This window comes from Lichenostomus cassidix, chromosome 6 (genome assembly GCF_008360975.1).
Source record: "Lichenostomus cassidix isolate B80296 chromosome 6, HeHo_3.0, whole genome shotgun sequence".
In the NCBI taxonomy this organism is placed as follows: domain Eukaryota; kingdom Metazoa; phylum Chordata; class Aves; order Passeriformes; family Meliphagidae; genus Lichenostomus; species Lichenostomus cassidix.
In genome coordinates, this window is record NC_139487.1 from 4,790,597 (window position 1) to 4,807,636 (window position 17,040).

Consider the following 17,040-nt stretch of genomic DNA (forward strand, 5'->3'; position numbering starts at 1 on the left):
TTAGTTCTTCTTTGGTTAAAACAAAAAATTCAGGAAGAAACAGAGTTAACTTTTGCAAAAAGCCCTCACAGATACTCAGCACTAGGGTGGACTAAAAGCCCTGCTCTGATCAAACCAGTGGTTAGTACCAAACAACTCCCATTTCTCAGCACACAAGAAAATATTCATGTGGGTGGCACTGTGGGTAGACTTCACTCTATCAGTCCACAGAGAAGAGAAATAAAGATACAAAAAGAGAGGCCCTGAAGAGATTTCACAAAAGAACCAAAAATCTGGGGTTTTTTTTTGTTGTTTGGTTTTGGTTTTGGTTTGGTTTTGGTTTTTTGTTTTAGATCACAACCAAGGAGCTCCCAAGCAAATCACCTTGCAGTGCTGCAAGGATGTACACAGAACATATTGTCAGCACAGATGGGTTCTCAGCAAATTCCTGAAACATACCACAGGGCAAAAGGGACAGAAAGTGGCACTGGGTGGGACTGCTCCAAAATGAGACCCTTCTGCAGCCCATTTCCCACACACACTTGGTGAATGCAAAAATTTCTGAGTGCTTTAGCTGTGAAATAAATTAAGGAACTCACCTAAAGAAAATTGAGCTCTAATGCATACATGTGCTCAACTTCATTTTAACACAGACAAAAGGATTTACGGTTCCCTTAAATGCTTCAAACATTGATTACTTAAGAAGTGTTCCCAGGACAAGTATTCTGTTACATCAGTTGTGTGCTTTGCAAGAATGTATGTGTAGAATCAGAAAGATAAATAACAGTATTTATGATTTACTGTCAGTAAATCCAACTCACATTGTATTAAGTAGAAGTTTCCTAACTGCAATGTAGATGGGTGAAACCAAAAAGCACTCCCATAATATTTTGCACATATAATTTACAGCCATATTTATTACTTTAGTTCAAGCTTTAAAAGCATGGGAAGCTCTATTCCAAAGTCCTCAAGAAAAGTTAAAAGTTTAGGGCCCAGTCTTTTTCCCAGCAGGACCTATGAAAGTTCAACCATTAATTTTCATCAAAATTAGAAGTATTCAATCGTTAATTGAAACATTTCAGACATGATTGAACAGAAATCCACAACTGCAGTAAGGGGTGACATTGCAAGTCTCCAAAGGGTGATAAATCCAGGGAGCTTTGTGAAGTGGAAAAAATGTGAATTCTGACACATTTCCATTTATCAGTTCCTCAGCTATGTTTTTTGGAAAAAGTCCACTTTTAATGCATTGTTATTGCTGGTAGTTATTCACCACCCTCCTTCAAAGACCTGAAGCATTTTCTACACTTCTTTCATCAGCTCACATTTAAAAGGACAAGTCCTTTTTCTCTGCTGCTGCCTGGCCATCTGTCAATACCAATAAAAATCTACAGAAACCCAAGACACTCATAATCAAAAGGAAACTTTAGCTTAGCTAACTGCTTGCACCTGAAACAACATAATTTTTGTCACTGTCACACATAGAAACTGAGAATCTGAAGACAGTGGTTCAAATTTTAATGATGGAAACAAGTAATGCCTTCCCTATTGAAATAGCAAAAAATTCCTCATGAAAGTCATCTTTGCCTACGAGAATTAAGGGTTACATTCAGCTGCCAACCACTTCTCAGACTGAATCCACTCTTTTCAAATATAACATTTAAGGATTCTATACATTCAGCTTGTCTCAGTTAGTTCAAGAGTGAGACTCAGTTGTTTTGATTAATGTTTCCAATGCAAACAAATTACAAAGTGCACTGAAGTGAATAAAAACACAAATTACTTTTCTAGTTGGGAATAGATTGTAGTGACTTTATGACATGGCAGCTGCTACTTAAATTTAAGGATTGTAAGGGAAAAGAGAAAGGCAAAATGGGAAATAAAACCATATGTGCTACCAAAGTGGTAGTAGATATTTTTCATCCTGATTTCTCTATTCAAGGAAAGTTTTTTTTTTTAAGGAGGTGATAAACGTTTGCAAAGCAGTTTCCCAAAGAGCAGTCAGCTGAAATTCAAATGCTAAAACAGCTTCAATTCAACTGCTAAAATTTGGATGTAATGCAGTCATTTTCAAGTTGAGCCTGCAGGCCATAGACATTCTTGTTATAGTCAGTGAGATTTTAATTTTAAAAATAAAAGCTGTTGTAGCCTTGAACTTGCTGAGCTTCAGTGAAAAAGAATGAGCAGCACTGCTCCAGTCACAGCTATTCAGCTATCAGAACAAGCAAAAGCAGCACTGAGAGCTGCAAATGTGCCACTGAAGCTACACTGCAGGCATTTGATTTGCATGTCTCAAATATATTCCTCTCTGCACCGAAGAAATATTGTCAGCTCCTGTATTGCCTATTGTCCACAGGTATCACACTTGGTTATTTCATGGCTCTTCCCATTTCTCTTAGCAGTAAGAATGATTTCTATTTCTCTCTGTGCTGAAGGAATCCTGACCTCCTGCTCTCAGTTTCTGCCAGGCAGCACACAAGCCATAGTTCCCTTTTGATTTTCCTCCTCACTTATGCTGCTGGCAGTGGCCTGATTGATTTTCCCTCTTTGTGCTGCTTCTTGTCTCAATCTCCTTAAAAAAATAAAATTAAACTCAACAGAAAAGTATTTACTTACAGAATTCTAAACAAATAGCAAAAGCCAAGTAATATTCAAGGTTACCCACAAGTATGAACTACCTTAAAAGCAAGGACAGAAAGACAATTCTTCTTTCTAGTCACAATGGAATTTCAAAGTTTAAATAAAAACAAACAAAAAAATCAGCAGGTGACTACACAGCTAGAACACTTTAATGTTAAAACAAAAAAAAAAAATAGAATCATAAATGCTAACAAAAACAACTCAGTGGCTATTAATTTAGAACACGAGATTTGTAAAGGACAATTGCCTTATTTTTATTATGTTCTCTTCCTAAATAGAGAGCACTGAAAACTCTGCTGGCCTTGAGTTACAATTAAAGGTTTTTTTTAATTACATACTAAAATAATGATGGTCCCTGAAGGTGTACTTTCAGATAAAATGGAAATAGAGGCATTATTCAACCTATGTGCATTTTAGAGGTAAAGTAAGAATTCCCAGTGAAACAAAAACTTTTGCACTCCATGAAAATTAATTAAAAAAAAGAAAAGATTCCCCTGCCTTAATCTAAATTGCTTGAAGCATTTCCTTGAACTTGCAAAGATTACGTAGAAAGTCATTCAGATAACTGAGAAAACTACAACAAACATTTAAAAGACTTACCCTGATAACAGCTTATGGCTAAATAGAATGCACAGCATTTTATATGAACTTTAAAAATACCACTTGTTAAGGACATTTGCTAGAAACACAATGTATTCTTAAAGTTTCTCAAAAGCTGCAAACTCTTTACAAATTGAAAAGCCCAAACTAACAATACTTCTAATAATACACAAAGCTTTTTTTCCAAAGTGTGTTTATTTCCTCCTCCATCTCCGTCTTACTTTTTCTTTTTGATGTATGAAATGTGAGCAGTGGTTTTCATTTTGAGTTCTATAATCACTTTAATAAAAAAGGACTCTCCTCTTGTGCTGCATCACAGACAGTAAAATGAAAATAGTTTCATATGTAGTTAATGGTATGAAACCAAGAGATTCAAAAGGTTTAGAAGGGGAATTCTATTCTTACAGTGTCATGTAAGAATAGAATATATTCTTACAAGTGATCACAGCAAAAACATAGAGAAAGTGACTTAATTTGGTCTTAGCTTCCAAGAAGGTTTCTGCAATGGACTCTCAGAGCTGCCTATTCTCAGTTATCTGTACTTTTCTTAGCTTTCTGCAGAATGCAGAGAAAAATGCAGACCTTGGCCAGATGAAGGCTTCATGACACAATTGTCATACAAATTCTTACTAATATTAGTACTAGAAATAAGCATTTTTTTTTCATGCTTTAATCTGCCTGAAAATAGGTATCCAGCAAGCACCATCTTGAAGATCTTTGCCATTAGTTATCCAAAAAGTTCTGCCATTGTGTACACACAAACACAAAAAGTTTAAAACTTACTCTGCTCCTTTTTAGGATGGATAAATACTGATTCCTATACCCAGTCTTTAAAGATTTTCAATGATAAATTTATTTTTACTGCAGTTAGAACTGTCTCAACAGCAATTTCAGCCCCAAGGGGACAAAGTAAACAAACCCTGACATACAACCAGAATTATTTCAAAGGACTCAATCTCAATACCTATATATAAAGCACTGAAATAAAGTTTCCTGTCCTGAAAAGACTTCTTTGTCCTGCAGTGCACTGAAGAGACTGGAAGTAGTTGATATGCATCCCAGATCAGCAGGCACAGATGCAATTCCAGTATTTCTTTCAATGCAATTTTCATTACAGTTTTGTCAGGGTGTTACAGCTCATCCAGAGCAAACACACTGTCAGGGTAAAGCACTCCACAGGCAATTTTCCTGAGTGTCATTAACAGCAAGGCAAGACACCCACACTGCTGGTGTAACATCACCCAGGTGTTAGAGCATTTGTTTCCTAGAAGGATTATAGTAGGAATTAAAATGAAAATCTTACTTGACTTCACAGGAATGGATGCTTAACTCTTTGTGGAGGAGTCCACTTGTGAGATGGAACACTAGGACAGAGCCATTGCTTGTACCTATAGAAGTTGATGACAAAAATATAGACACACTTTTTATTCTTTTCTTCCATACTTTAGTTAAATGTAGAATTTACAGCTATTTCCCTCTCTGTCTCTTGTTTTTAGATACCTGTAATTATTACATTTTACAATTTTAGAAAAGCTATTATAATTTCTAGCACTTAAATCCCAAATATAAAACCCTCCAAGGTTCTCTGCAGCCACTGATATCCACTTGGATCGAGACATTTTCCCAAACCTTTTTGTAGAGGCTGTAGAAAATCTGATTATTCTTCTTGCATTTCCACAACACACCCACCCAGCTGCTGAAGAAAGGAATGTTTCTTTCAGTTTTGATTACTGCAGATGAGTAAAGGCCTCAAGGAAATGTGCAAACTGTTATGCACCAATAAGGCCATGGGAGAATCCTCAGTAGATTTTATGGAATCATTAAAGCAATTCTGCTTTCTCATCCCTGAAATAAGGACTTCTTTCAAATTAGAAATCAGTAACTTAGTAGCTATGAGCTTCAATTACATCAAAAACCTTCTGAACTACTGAAATTTACAATATTCCATTAGACACTTCTTTATATTCATATCAAATTTATGAAATGTAACAATGGATACCCGAAGAGCCATTAAGGTTTGTTAAGTTTAGAAAGACCTTGCTGTAAATGCACTTCACACCTATCTGTGTTTCCCAATCTTGATAGTTCACCTGTTTTAACAGTTACAGCTTATGGAAAACCACAAATTGCATTTTAGCATCATCACATCATGTCATGATAGATTGCCTATGGTTTAGAGTACAACTCTAAAAGAGGATGCCAGAAAAATCATGTTAAAATAGGGAGAACTGTGAGTTAATAAATTAGGTGCTCACTGGCAAGTATTCTAATATCTAGGTAAGTTTAACTACATTTGTAGTAAGACAGAATAGATTTGTTCAGGAAAAGTAAGGTGCTGCAAGTGTAATTTTAGAAATTCATATCAGATCAAAAGTAATCTCTGTAAAGTTCATTTACTTATTCTAGGAATGCAGGGCTGAGAAGTCCCTATTTCCTGACGTACAAAATGAAGTGAGAGCAACATGTAAAATGCTGAGGGTATCAACAGACCAAAATCACAGCAAATGACAGGATAAACACAAGTTTGCTATTATATTAACTTTTTCAGGTAGCATTGCCTAAACCCAAGGCAGGAAAAAAGAACCCCAAGACTATCACAGAAGCAAACTAACACAAGGGTCACAATCTGCAATTACTTACACAGGATCAACAGATTTTTTTTTCTGTATTAGCAACTATATTTGTCTTTAACACAGAATCTATTCCTTTCAGAACAATGAATAAGCTGCTGAAGGCACTTACCAACAGCAAGGATGGGCTCATACTGTTTGATGTTTTTGGTGGTGAGAGGAGGACACATGCGGATGGCGAAGGGCGGCAGAGGGAGGCCTGACAGAAGTCCTGTCAGCAGGAATTTGAGGTGCACTTCCTGCAGGAATGAATTCCTTAACTCTTCTCCAGTGCTTGCCCCTTGCCCTGCTTAAAAATTAAAGCTCTTGTTAGTATGAAATTTTAATTGGAAAGTTATGGAAAGTTTTCAGACAGAAATTTATATAATAAAAAATTACAAACAATGCAGAAGACATGTTTCTCCCTGTTGAGCTTTGTATGATGAAACGTTTTGGAAGACTTTTTGGAGATAGGATGTGTCAGACAAATTGGCTTCTAAGATTAGTATTACAAAAAGGAAAGTGTTTTGGCCAACTTCCATTTTGAATTTTTTTTTCCTCAGAGAAAATGAACTTGGAAATTGGTCCTCAACATAAAATCCTCAAGAGGATTCATTTGATAATTTCTTTACCAAACACAAATTCTTTTATTTCAGAGTTACTATCAGAAAATAATTCTACCAAATACCTTAAGTAAGCTAGGATGTACAGTGATTCAAAACCGTGAGAAATTGTTAGCAATAACATTAATGGAAGAAATTCTTACCAATCATGCTGTCTAATGAGAGGTCTGGAAGTTTATTTTGGGATGCTCCTACAGGGATTCCACAGAAGGAGACTGGGGAATACAAAGGTGATGCACTGGAACTGCTGTGAAAGGAATGGAAATTAGTTCCTCAGGCAAGGACAGTCTCCATCCATAAGGCTCTTATAGTATTACATTTTTCCTGACAAAGATCAACGTTTTAGAAATGACTCTTAAGAACAGAAGTTGTTAAAAAACCAAGCACATATGGATTCTGAACAGTTTTCTGGATATGCAGCACAAGGAATCCATCTAGCAGTATTTTTGGGAACACCAAGAATAAAACCACTAAATCTCTGAAGAGCAACGAAAGGATCTGATATGCTGAAAATCTGGTACCACTGACATTTAAAAGAATTCTATTTCTTTTATGGCAGCAAGTTATTTATTTTATTCCACAGTACTTTAAAGGGTTGTTGCAGCAGAACAACCTTAATACACTGAATGCTCAAAACACTGTATTAGTTCACACAGTATTTTGAGAGACTGCTGAAAATGTAAAATTTGAAAGTGTCTGTACATAAAAATGTTGTTTATGCCACCATATTCCAGTCACCTGCTGTGCAGCTCCATATTGCTCAGTGTCAAATTCACACAAATCCAGCAGAAAAGCCTTCCCCTACTGAAAGTGTAGTTTTTCACGTGGGACTGAAAGTGAGGGATCCATTCTTAAGGAAAATTATATGGTCTGAAGAAAGCCAAATGAGAGGAAAATGCTCCCCCCAAAATAATGTGAATACTTATTTTATCTTTTGTTTTCTCAGTCCAGACAGTCAGGATGAAATTGCCTTTTAAAGAAAGAAAAGTACATACAGTTCCTGCATTTCCTTAAAGAAAGGGAACTGCTCTATTTGGATGACACAGTTTGTTCCTCTTCCTTCACTAACACACATGTACAGCACATGAAACATTACCACACCCAGAAGGACCCCATGTTGCTTTAAAATACAATGAAATACTGAACATCACTTGTAAAAAAAAGCAGCTTTGGTAAGAAAAGTAAATCCCATTACCTGTTCCGCGCATTTCTGCCAGAAATACTGGATTTTAATTCCCAGATCATCACCCTGCCATCACTGACTATGAGAGCTGCAGAATTCTCATTCACTGGGCAGCACACCATGCTGAAGGGTCGAACTGTTTTGGTCACCCTGATGGCATCACACTGACTTCTTAAGTCATAAATCAGCTCCTGAACTGGGTCTGGATCTGCAACACCAACATCCCACAGGAGACAGAGAATTAGAGGGGAAAACATGGGATGTGATCAATCCACAGAGGTAAATCTGAGCTCTTTAATTGAAGCTCACATGCTTCCTGTGCAGCAATTAGGAAAAGCAATCAAAAACGACACATTCCTGATCTTGCTGTGCACAACACAGCTCTGAAAAGTTCTCCAAAATGTAACTCTGTCTTTATAATATTTTATTCCATATGAATCCTGCAAATCCTAACATAATAACTGTTTAACAGCTGGGCAGAACCTGCACCTACTCTCCACAATCCAAAACTCCAGGTTTATAGGTAAATCTGGAAGCCAGTAATGTAGCTCAGTAGAAATAAGCAAATTGCCCAGACCAAAATAAATTAAATAAGCAAACAAACAAATAAAAATCACTTATTTACATTCACAGATCTATGTTTTCCTATTCTTCCATTATATTTGTAAGACCATTCTTAGCAACTCTGAATGAGACAAAGGTTTAATAATTTAGATTTTAATCTAAATTTAAGCCCATCTCTTAGCTCTAAAATCAATTCTTCCAATTGACCAAATGACTTCAAAAACCTTGTGTTTGTCTGAAATAAGTTTTATTCTTAAAGATAAAAAGAACACACTAATCATACTTTATTTAAAATGTTACTGTATATGTGACTATAAAGCCACTTCCTAATTTAAGTATTATTTAGCAATGAAAGGATATTCAGGATATTAATACAATCTATTTTGCACTTAATATCAGGGAAGTCAAAAACTGTTTTGGGAAAATATAGCATAAGTATAAACTGAAATTCTATCTATAAGAGACAAAACATTAGAAGGCTGTAATTCACCATCCTGTTGGAGGCATGACGGTCATTAGTGGCGTTAAATTATTAATTAAAACCTATCAAAGTTCATTTCTGGAGATTTTGGACACAAAACTCACCTGGCTCCTCATTTGGAGTTGCAGTGATGCTGCAGTTGGATCTGCGAACCCTTAACGTGATACAACCATTTTCATGGAGGCAAAATAACCCATCCCTCTGAAAACATGGAATTACCTGGGGAAAGTAATCTGTATTAGAGTGCATATCCAAAATTGTATCCTTTGCAAAGGACACTTGTAAGTGAACATACAATTCCTGATGAATGAGCAAATCATTAAAAATGTTACATTAATGCAGCACCTCCATGAACTTCATCAGCTACAGGACTCATGATAGGAAGTCAATTAATTTGAAAAAATAATTGAAAGGTTTTTGCAAATTGAATTGTTTGCTTGTTCAGAGGACATTTACCCCCCTGATGAGCAGAGCTACCTCACTTTTATTTTCTAGAACTAATTAAAACACAACTATCATCAGATCACAAACCTATATGTGATTTTAATAAACTGTTACAATGATAAAACCCAACCAAATCTTCATTACCTGAATGAAAGGCACCCCAGTCCTTTCAATTGCAATCACACCCACTGTCTGATTCACTTCCAAGTCCAGAATCAGAATTTCCCTGGGATACAGTAAGAGCATGTAGTTTCTCTTGGAAGGCAAATATGACAACTGAAGACAGTCGTTGAGTGTTACAGATTCAGCACTGTAAAATCAGACATAAACTTTTAGCAGGTTTGTGGCAACAAACAGTTCAAAATCAAATTAACAGCATCATTTCTCCTGCTTTTTTTCAAGTAAGCCCAGTTTTGATCACAAGGCAACTGCTGATTTCCACTTATTTGTCAGAGCAGTGCAAAGCATCGCTGACTTCCAAAAACACATTCTGTTGACTTTTGTCTAAATAAGATTATAGAGTAACTTAAAAAATTGTACTTCATTCAAATGAATAAGTGTAATTCTTGCACAACTCAAATCCACAGCAATTTCTTTAAGAACAGTGCTGGCTGCCCTGACATACACAGGCATTCACAGGAAATTACCCTTAGATACACTGCTTATTTTAATTTTTATACTGTTGTGCTTATTACCTTACAGGCTTTAACTTCAGTATATTGATAAAATATACAAAGCATTACCTGAGAAGAAATATTTACAACCTACCTTGGTTTTTCATTACTGATCAGGATTTTTACTTTATCAAGGGCCTTTTTGGCCCCTGTAGCAGCAGCCAGCTTGTTGTGAGAAGGACTGGAATGGGGACTAGAGATGTAAACTTTCTTCCCTGAGCTGGCAGGAGCTTTGGAAGGGGAGAAGTCAGAGATGAACACTATTCCTTCACTAGTGAGCACTGTACCGAGAAAATAAAATAGCACAATTCAGTCTGCAATTTGACTGTGGAATTCCATTTTAATGACATTTGGGTGAGGAGAAATGCTAATAACTTTGGTAATGCTGTGTCACATAGAAAACTCACTTTCTAACTGAAAGAGCAGCAGATGGTCCATTACAATAAATTAATATCCACAAAACTCAACTTTTCCAAATTAAGTTTATATTAAAAAATGCTGTATTACTGGCAGAAACTCAGTTATTCTCTCTCCTAATTTTTCTTTAAGATTCACAATGCAAATAGAAGACAGAATACACACAGACTGTACCAATTTTTGTTTTCACGCAGAGCATGGCTCAAATAATCATTAATTCACATTATTTATGTTGCAGCATAAAGGTTTGGCTCAGCTGTATAGCTGAAATGTTTATAGAAGGTTGAATGGTATAACAGACAAAAAAACCCCAAAACTACAAAGCCTGGCAACTGCACTGTCTCATTACAGATCAGAAGTGATGAAGCTAAATCCAAGAATGAAATGGTGACTCTTGTTTTCCTCAGCTTCTTTCTGCTAAAATGAATAAATCTGCACTACATCCCCCTTGATATCTGGATTGCTTCTGGTAATGATCTCACACTGTAGTCCTCTAAAAGCCTTTCTGTTGCAAATAACATTTATTCTTGGTCTATTTATCTCAACGGGCTGCTCCCTCAGCACCCACCCTTTTATAGCTTTTTACATTTCACAGGGCTCTCTATCCTTGGCTTCTTCCAGCTCCCTCTCTACAGACTTTACCCTTCCTTTTGTAAAGTCTCAAACATTTCTCTTCAGATCTCTAACTTCTTCACTCATGCCTGCTCTTCCCTTCCCACAAAACAGCATTTTCTGAAATAGGATCCCACACTGGCCAAAGATTTCTTGTCTTTGCTTTGAGACTTCTCTTTGGCATTTATGACATTATTCTCTCCAATCCACCACTTTTAATTTCAACATTAACATTCTAGTTTAGCAATTTTCCTGGTCACACATACCCACACTGTTTTATACATATAAACTTACAAGCTAAATGTGAGGGATCAAAGGGGTCAAATGAAAAAGACAGGATATTTTCAGCATAGCTTTTCTTCCAAAGTTTGGTGCCTGTGTCTGCATTCCACAGTACAATATAGTTAGGAGGGTGAACTGCAAGCAATAAATCTCTAGAAGCATCTTGATTCCACAACCACTGCATGTCTGTCAAAAGAAAGAAGGAACAAAATTAATATTTGGGGTAGTATCAGTATTGGACCTGGAAAAAAAATATTTTCTCCACTCTAAATACTTTTAATCAGTCTCAAGTTCAAGAGCAAAATGAGCCTGAGTGTAACACTCAATCTTGAACAGAGGCACAATGCTTAAAGAAGAGAATCAGTCTGAAAGGGGTACAATCACCCTAGCTGGGCATCATTTAAATTCAAGATAAATGGACATAAAAGATTAAGTTTTCTGTCACAAAGAACAGAGAGGCCCCTCAGGTCCTTGGAAGGAGCTGCACAGAGCTCTGTAAATGCTCCCCAGGGCAGGGTTGGGGACAACAGGCAGGCAAGGGATGAAGGCTCCCCAGGGCAGCTCCTACCACTCACTACATGACCTCACCAGCTCACAGATTTCTACAGTTCATAGGTATCAAGATGTCAAAAAAAAGTCTCTCCCTTCCTCAGCCATTCTTCTGTTTTATCAATTCATTTTTTTCAGAGCTGGTAAGAGCTTTCTCTGGTTTCACAGAAAAGAAAAGACTTGATTTGGTCTGAAAAACTGTAGAAACTTCAAGTGGCACAGTCCAAACTCCTTTAAACCTTCAGTGAATTGGTGTCAGGAGTAAATAAAAGCCAATCTATAAAGCACACACAAACAGAAAGTAATAAAAGTAATAAAATTAACTACAGTCAGTAAAAGAAATTTTCAGTGGTCCACTAGCAGACTTACAATATTGCATCTGCTTTCACAGGATTTAGGACAAAATGAGTAACAAAGCCCAGCAACCTATTTACATAAGTGTGCTTTCATATAATAGAATTTAAAAAACCCACCAGGTATAACATAAGCATCATCACAATTTTTAAAATAGCTCAAATGCTCAAAAAAACCCAACCCCAGCTGAAAAGCAGGAAGATGTACTAGACACTAAATGTTATTATTTCAATCAATAACATTCATAAAAATAGATTCTAACTTTTTGTCACAAGATCTTAGAAAACATCACCATAATGAATTAAATCTCACAGCATTCCTCTGGGGGACAGTAAATCTTACATTTACTCATAAAATGAACAAGCAAACAGACAGAGGTCTGGTAATCCCACCAGCACAATTCCCTGCCAGTACTGAGCACAGTTTATAAAAGGCAAGTGATGGATTTGTACACAATGCTCCATAAAATAAATCCCATATAAACATCATGCACTATCATTACCTTGAATAGGTTTAGAATGTTCCTGGATTTCACAGCGAGCTGTTCCTGTTGCCACATCCCACACAATGATTTTCCCTGTGGCATCAGCAGAGGCCAAACGTAAGGAATATGGAGAGCCAATATTGTGGTGGTAATTTTCCTTAGCCCATTTAACCTGAAAATACAGATGGGAATTGGTTAGACACAAACATATATAACACAGACACCACATTCTGTATTTTTCAGATAGATAAATAATGAACTCAATAAAAAAGCATGGTAATAGTTAATGCCAACAGACCTGTGACATACCTTTAAGCTACCATCACTTGAGTAAATTTAAGGTAGGTCACAGCTCTGCTGCATGACTGCATGGCTGACATTCAAAAATTACATAAATCAACAATACTTGTACCTGAAGGTAACTACAACAATCCAAATATATATGCCATGTATATAGTTTACTTAGATGTTTAGAGGAAACTAAATGGCAATGTTTAAGGTTCTGTAGGCAGCCACAAACCTATACCCACTGACTTCCAAACAAATGGAAGCCGAAAAATTATCATTCAGTTTTTATATACATCCTAAAACATGTAATTTTCCTAATCTGACAAATATATTGTGGGATTGGGGAAGAAGGAAGGTTAGTGTTTCATCCATGTGCTGGCTTATAATTAAATAATGAAATAAGGTATTGCTGCCCTTTGAGAACTTTTTGGGTGTTTTCAACACATTGCCACCACTGATTTCCAGGCACCACTTCCCACTTTGGGATTTCAAGCTGCACAGGCTTGTAAATTGGCAATACTGATGAGAAATCTGTGCCTTGGAATCCGAAACACACTGTCTACAACTCCTCCCAGATTACAAGGGGATGGGTAACACTGACTCCTTCCTTATCTATCCCACATGGAGCTGTTTTGCTGTCTGCTTTTAAGGTGAACTTCTACCCCAGGAGAGACTGCAGACACTGACAGAATAAAGAAGCATTACTGCTAAGCTAATGGGAATTTACCTGCTCCAAAAATTCCACCCTAGCCAGCTACCTGAGTGCTGTCACACTGCATGACACAAACAGGATGAGGCAAACACAGGACCTTCTGTTGACACTGAAAACATGACATTTTAAAAACTGAGACAGGATTATCATTAGGCACCACAAAACAGATTTACAGCAGCCTTTGTGTTGCCCCTCTCAGAGGTATGAGAAGGATGGATCTCACAAACCAGCTGAATAAATTGAACAAATGTGACACATGCACAGCACACAATCTAGCTATAAATTCAAAGTCTGTTTCTACCAGAATCACAAAGAATTCTTGAGAGACTCTCCCCTACCTAGAGATTTCATTTTTGCCATTCCTGCTTCCCTGCTGTTCAAGAAAGAACTTCCCTTTCTGTTCAAGAAAGAACTACCCCTGAGGATATCTGCATGTGGCTTACAACTGTAATTGTAAAAACCTACACAGCTATTTATTTCTCAGTTAAATGTATGTTTCTTCAAAGCAAAGTCCAAGTCTGGAAAACATAATTTCTCAAGGGAGGAGTTGTCACCAAGTTCAGAACAACAAAAAGGAGACTTTTACATAACAGCCCTAACCAGAGCCCATGTGGTGCTCCCACACCATGAACCTCTTCCCTCTCTGCAGTCACACTGCTCCAACAAGGTCCCCACACAGGCCATGATCTTCTGCTAAAAGACATTATTTCCTGACAGCATTAGTCACTGTCTACCCTGACTTCAAAATATAGCAGAAACAGGAATCAGAGGTGACTTTTTTTTAATTTTCATAATCCATCTCACCTCATTTATAAAGCCTTAGTGTCACTGTTTATTAATGCATCAGAAATGACACAAATGTAATTTAAATCCTCTTCTCGAGACAGATCAAAAAATTTATCTTGTAATTAGATTTTCTTCTGTAAAAGCATGATTTCAAGACTCCTTGTAAAGGTAAAATCAGATATAATCCAATCCATACAAAGCCATCAGCCTCACACAAACACCTTTTGGACAGACAGACAACTAACATGGATCCATTTACAGAGAATCTATTACCTAATCCAGACACAGTTATGACAGAAAAATAGCAAAATGGACTGCAAAAGGATTATGAAACAATTGCTTTTTTCTTTGCTTTCTTCATAACAGATGTGGTGCATTCTGAAATTTTTCAGAACTGAAGCACAGGATTTTAGGGAGAAGATCCCCAGTGGACTGAGTTTACTGGTGTGAGCCTCTCCTACTAGGAGTTTACACCAGACTTACACATCAGACTTATAGATCCACTCCCTTTCTTATGCTCTTAGCATTTACAAACTCCTAAAGAAACCCCTCAATTTAGGAATTGAAGAAAATACCTTAGAGCTGTAAATGTATCTGCAATGATCTGCCAGTCAAACAATCCTCTAAACCCTAAGTGAATCTGTCATTGTCCACAACCAAAGAAATGATGTGTCAAAGAAATACACTTTGTTCCACACTCCACCCTAAGTCAAACTCTGCAATTTCAAGTCACAGACCTTCAAAGGAAAGTACAGGTACCCTACACTTAAGCTAAAATTTTAGCCATTTTATATCCCTAAATAAATGTTCAGTTCTGTCTGCTATTGTTCCCTTTCTATAGGTAAGAAAAGAAGGAAAAGCTTAAAAGTAACTTTCTAGAGGAATGGTGCATTTCCCACAACAGGGAGGATCAGAAAGGGCAGCAGCAAAGAGCTTCACTTGGTATTTTGTAATGTTCATTTGAAATCCTCTCATGCTAACAGCTTTCCTAGAAACATCTCTGTGCTCTATAATACTAACAAATGTTTCCAGATGTTCTATATTTTATATTCTCTATTTTCTAGAAAGATATACCATCAACCTCAGCTCAAATTTAGCATGTATGGTTTTACTGAGCTGCAAAAGAAATCACGTAAAATACATGTATTTTACAACAGATTTCATGTGAAAATCCCATGCAATATCACATCAAGTACTTACACTGATTTAGAACGATAATATCTATATCACAACCAAATAATATACCTTAAAGCAGGTACATCTCACCTTGACAACACTGGCTTTGTGTCTTTCCAAAACCTGTAAAGTCTGAGCAGAATTGGCATCTACTACCAGCACGAGGGAATGGCATCCATAAGCAATCAAACCCTGCCAGCCCCTGCAAGAGCACAGAGCATCATCAACAAGTAAAACAGAACAAAAGCTCTCCACACCAGCAATGAGGAGGTTTTTTTGTAAGTTGAATGCATGCTACTAGACACAGTATTTGATGTTTGTCATATGGTAAATACTATTTAGTGACATAAAAGCATTATAAAATACTATTGCACTGTCTCCTGGAACCCTAAGCCGCCACGAAGCATCTCTTTGTGTCCATACCAAAGTCTTCTTCTGCAAGTGTAAGACACCACATAAGAATTCATGAAGAGTGTTCCCAAATTTTAGACACAAGAACACAGGTAAGAAATATGTTTGCAATTAAATAAGGAATTGCATATATTTTTTATTTATTTACTTATTCATAGGCAAAAAAGGAGCACGTAAACAATTGTAAAAGTAACAGTGAAAATGTGCTGAGGCCTGTCTGACTTCAGGATAAGAGAATCACAGAATGGTTTGGGATGGATGAGACTTTAAAGATCATAGCGTTCCACCCCTGCCATGGCAGGGACACCTTCCACTGTCCCAGGTTGCTCCAAGCCCTGTCCAACCTGGCCTTGGACACTGCCAGGGATCCAGGGGCACCACAGCTTCTCTGGGCACCTGTGCCAGGGCCTGCCCACCCTCATGGGGAAGAATTCTTCCTGATACGGAACCTCAACCTAGTCTGTTTCACCTGGAACCCGTGTGTCACTGCCAAGGGACAGGGCCACGCTCGTCCCTGGCACGGCTGTCCCTGCCCAGGGCTGGACAGCAGCAGCTCCCCGGCTCCCTCAGGGCATCCCTCGCTATCCCAGCCCCCATCCCGGCGCAGCACGGGGCTCTGTGGACTCCCCGGAGCTCGCAGAAGGCATTGCCGGGGCAGAGCACCGAGCACCGGGGCAGAGCCAAGCCCGAGGATCCGCGGGGCACTGAGCGCCTCTGCCCTGCCCGCCCGGCCCCTCACCAGTCCGCCGCGCCGCGGTTGGCCGCGCTCAGGGCGCCCGTCAGCGTGCGCGCCGGCAGCTTGATGTTGACGGTGAAGCGCTGCATGGCGAGGCCGGCGGAGCGGAGCCCGGCGGGGCTGCCCAGCCCGGCAGCCGGAGCCGAGCGCCGCGGCCCTGCCGGCACCGCCCCGCAGGAAGCACCGCCTCGGCGCCGCGGCGCTCCCGGCCCGGCCGGGGCTGCGACCGCGATCGGCAGTTCCGCCGGCCCTGCCCTGCCTAACCCTGCCGGTGTCTCCTGGGATCTTGAGAGATCCGCTTGCAAGGCACCTCTGGAGGTCACCCGGGGCAGAGTCACCCGGGGCAGGTGGCACAGGAACGTGTCCGGCTGTGTTTGGGATGTCTCCAGACAGGGAGACTCCACACCCTCCCTGGGCAGCTGCTCAGGGCTCTGCC

General features: G+C 38.5%; 1 protein-coding gene across 4 annotated transcripts in view; it reads right to left on the minus strand.

Annotated features, from left to right (window-relative positions):
- The window catches only part of WDR11 (WD repeat domain 11), a 32,632-nt gene extending 15,847 nt beyond the window's left edge, over positions 1–16,785 (minus strand). Inside the window, exons 1-11 of one of the 4 annotated variants that reach the window (XM_085064705.1) lie at positions 16,608–16,785; positions 15,548–15,659; positions 12,514–12,667; positions 11,121–11,294; positions 9,892–10,078; positions 9,268–9,433; positions 8,784–8,898; positions 7,647–7,842; positions 6,595–6,695; positions 5,962–6,135; positions 4,523–4,607 (exon numbers count right to left, since the gene is read on the minus strand). In XM_085064705.1, the coding sequence (XP_084920831.1) occupies positions 4,523–4,607; positions 5,962–6,135; positions 6,595–6,695; positions 7,647–7,842; positions 8,784–8,898; positions 9,268–9,433; positions 9,892–10,078; positions 11,121–11,294; positions 12,514–12,667; positions 15,548–15,659; positions 16,608–16,693 (1,550 nt within the window). In that variant the 5' untranslated portion in view covers positions 16,694–16,785. Of the gene's footprint in view, positions 1–4,522; positions 4,608–5,961; positions 6,139–6,594; positions 6,699–7,646; positions 7,843–8,783; positions 8,899–9,267; positions 9,434–9,891; positions 10,079–11,120; positions 11,295–12,513; positions 12,668–15,547; positions 15,660–16,607 lie in introns of all 4 variants that reach the window. The other 3 variants (XM_085064704.1, XM_085064703.1, XM_085064702.1) reach the window with 3 other exon arrangements.
- Between the last annotated feature and the right edge of the window lie 255 nt (positions 16,786–17,040).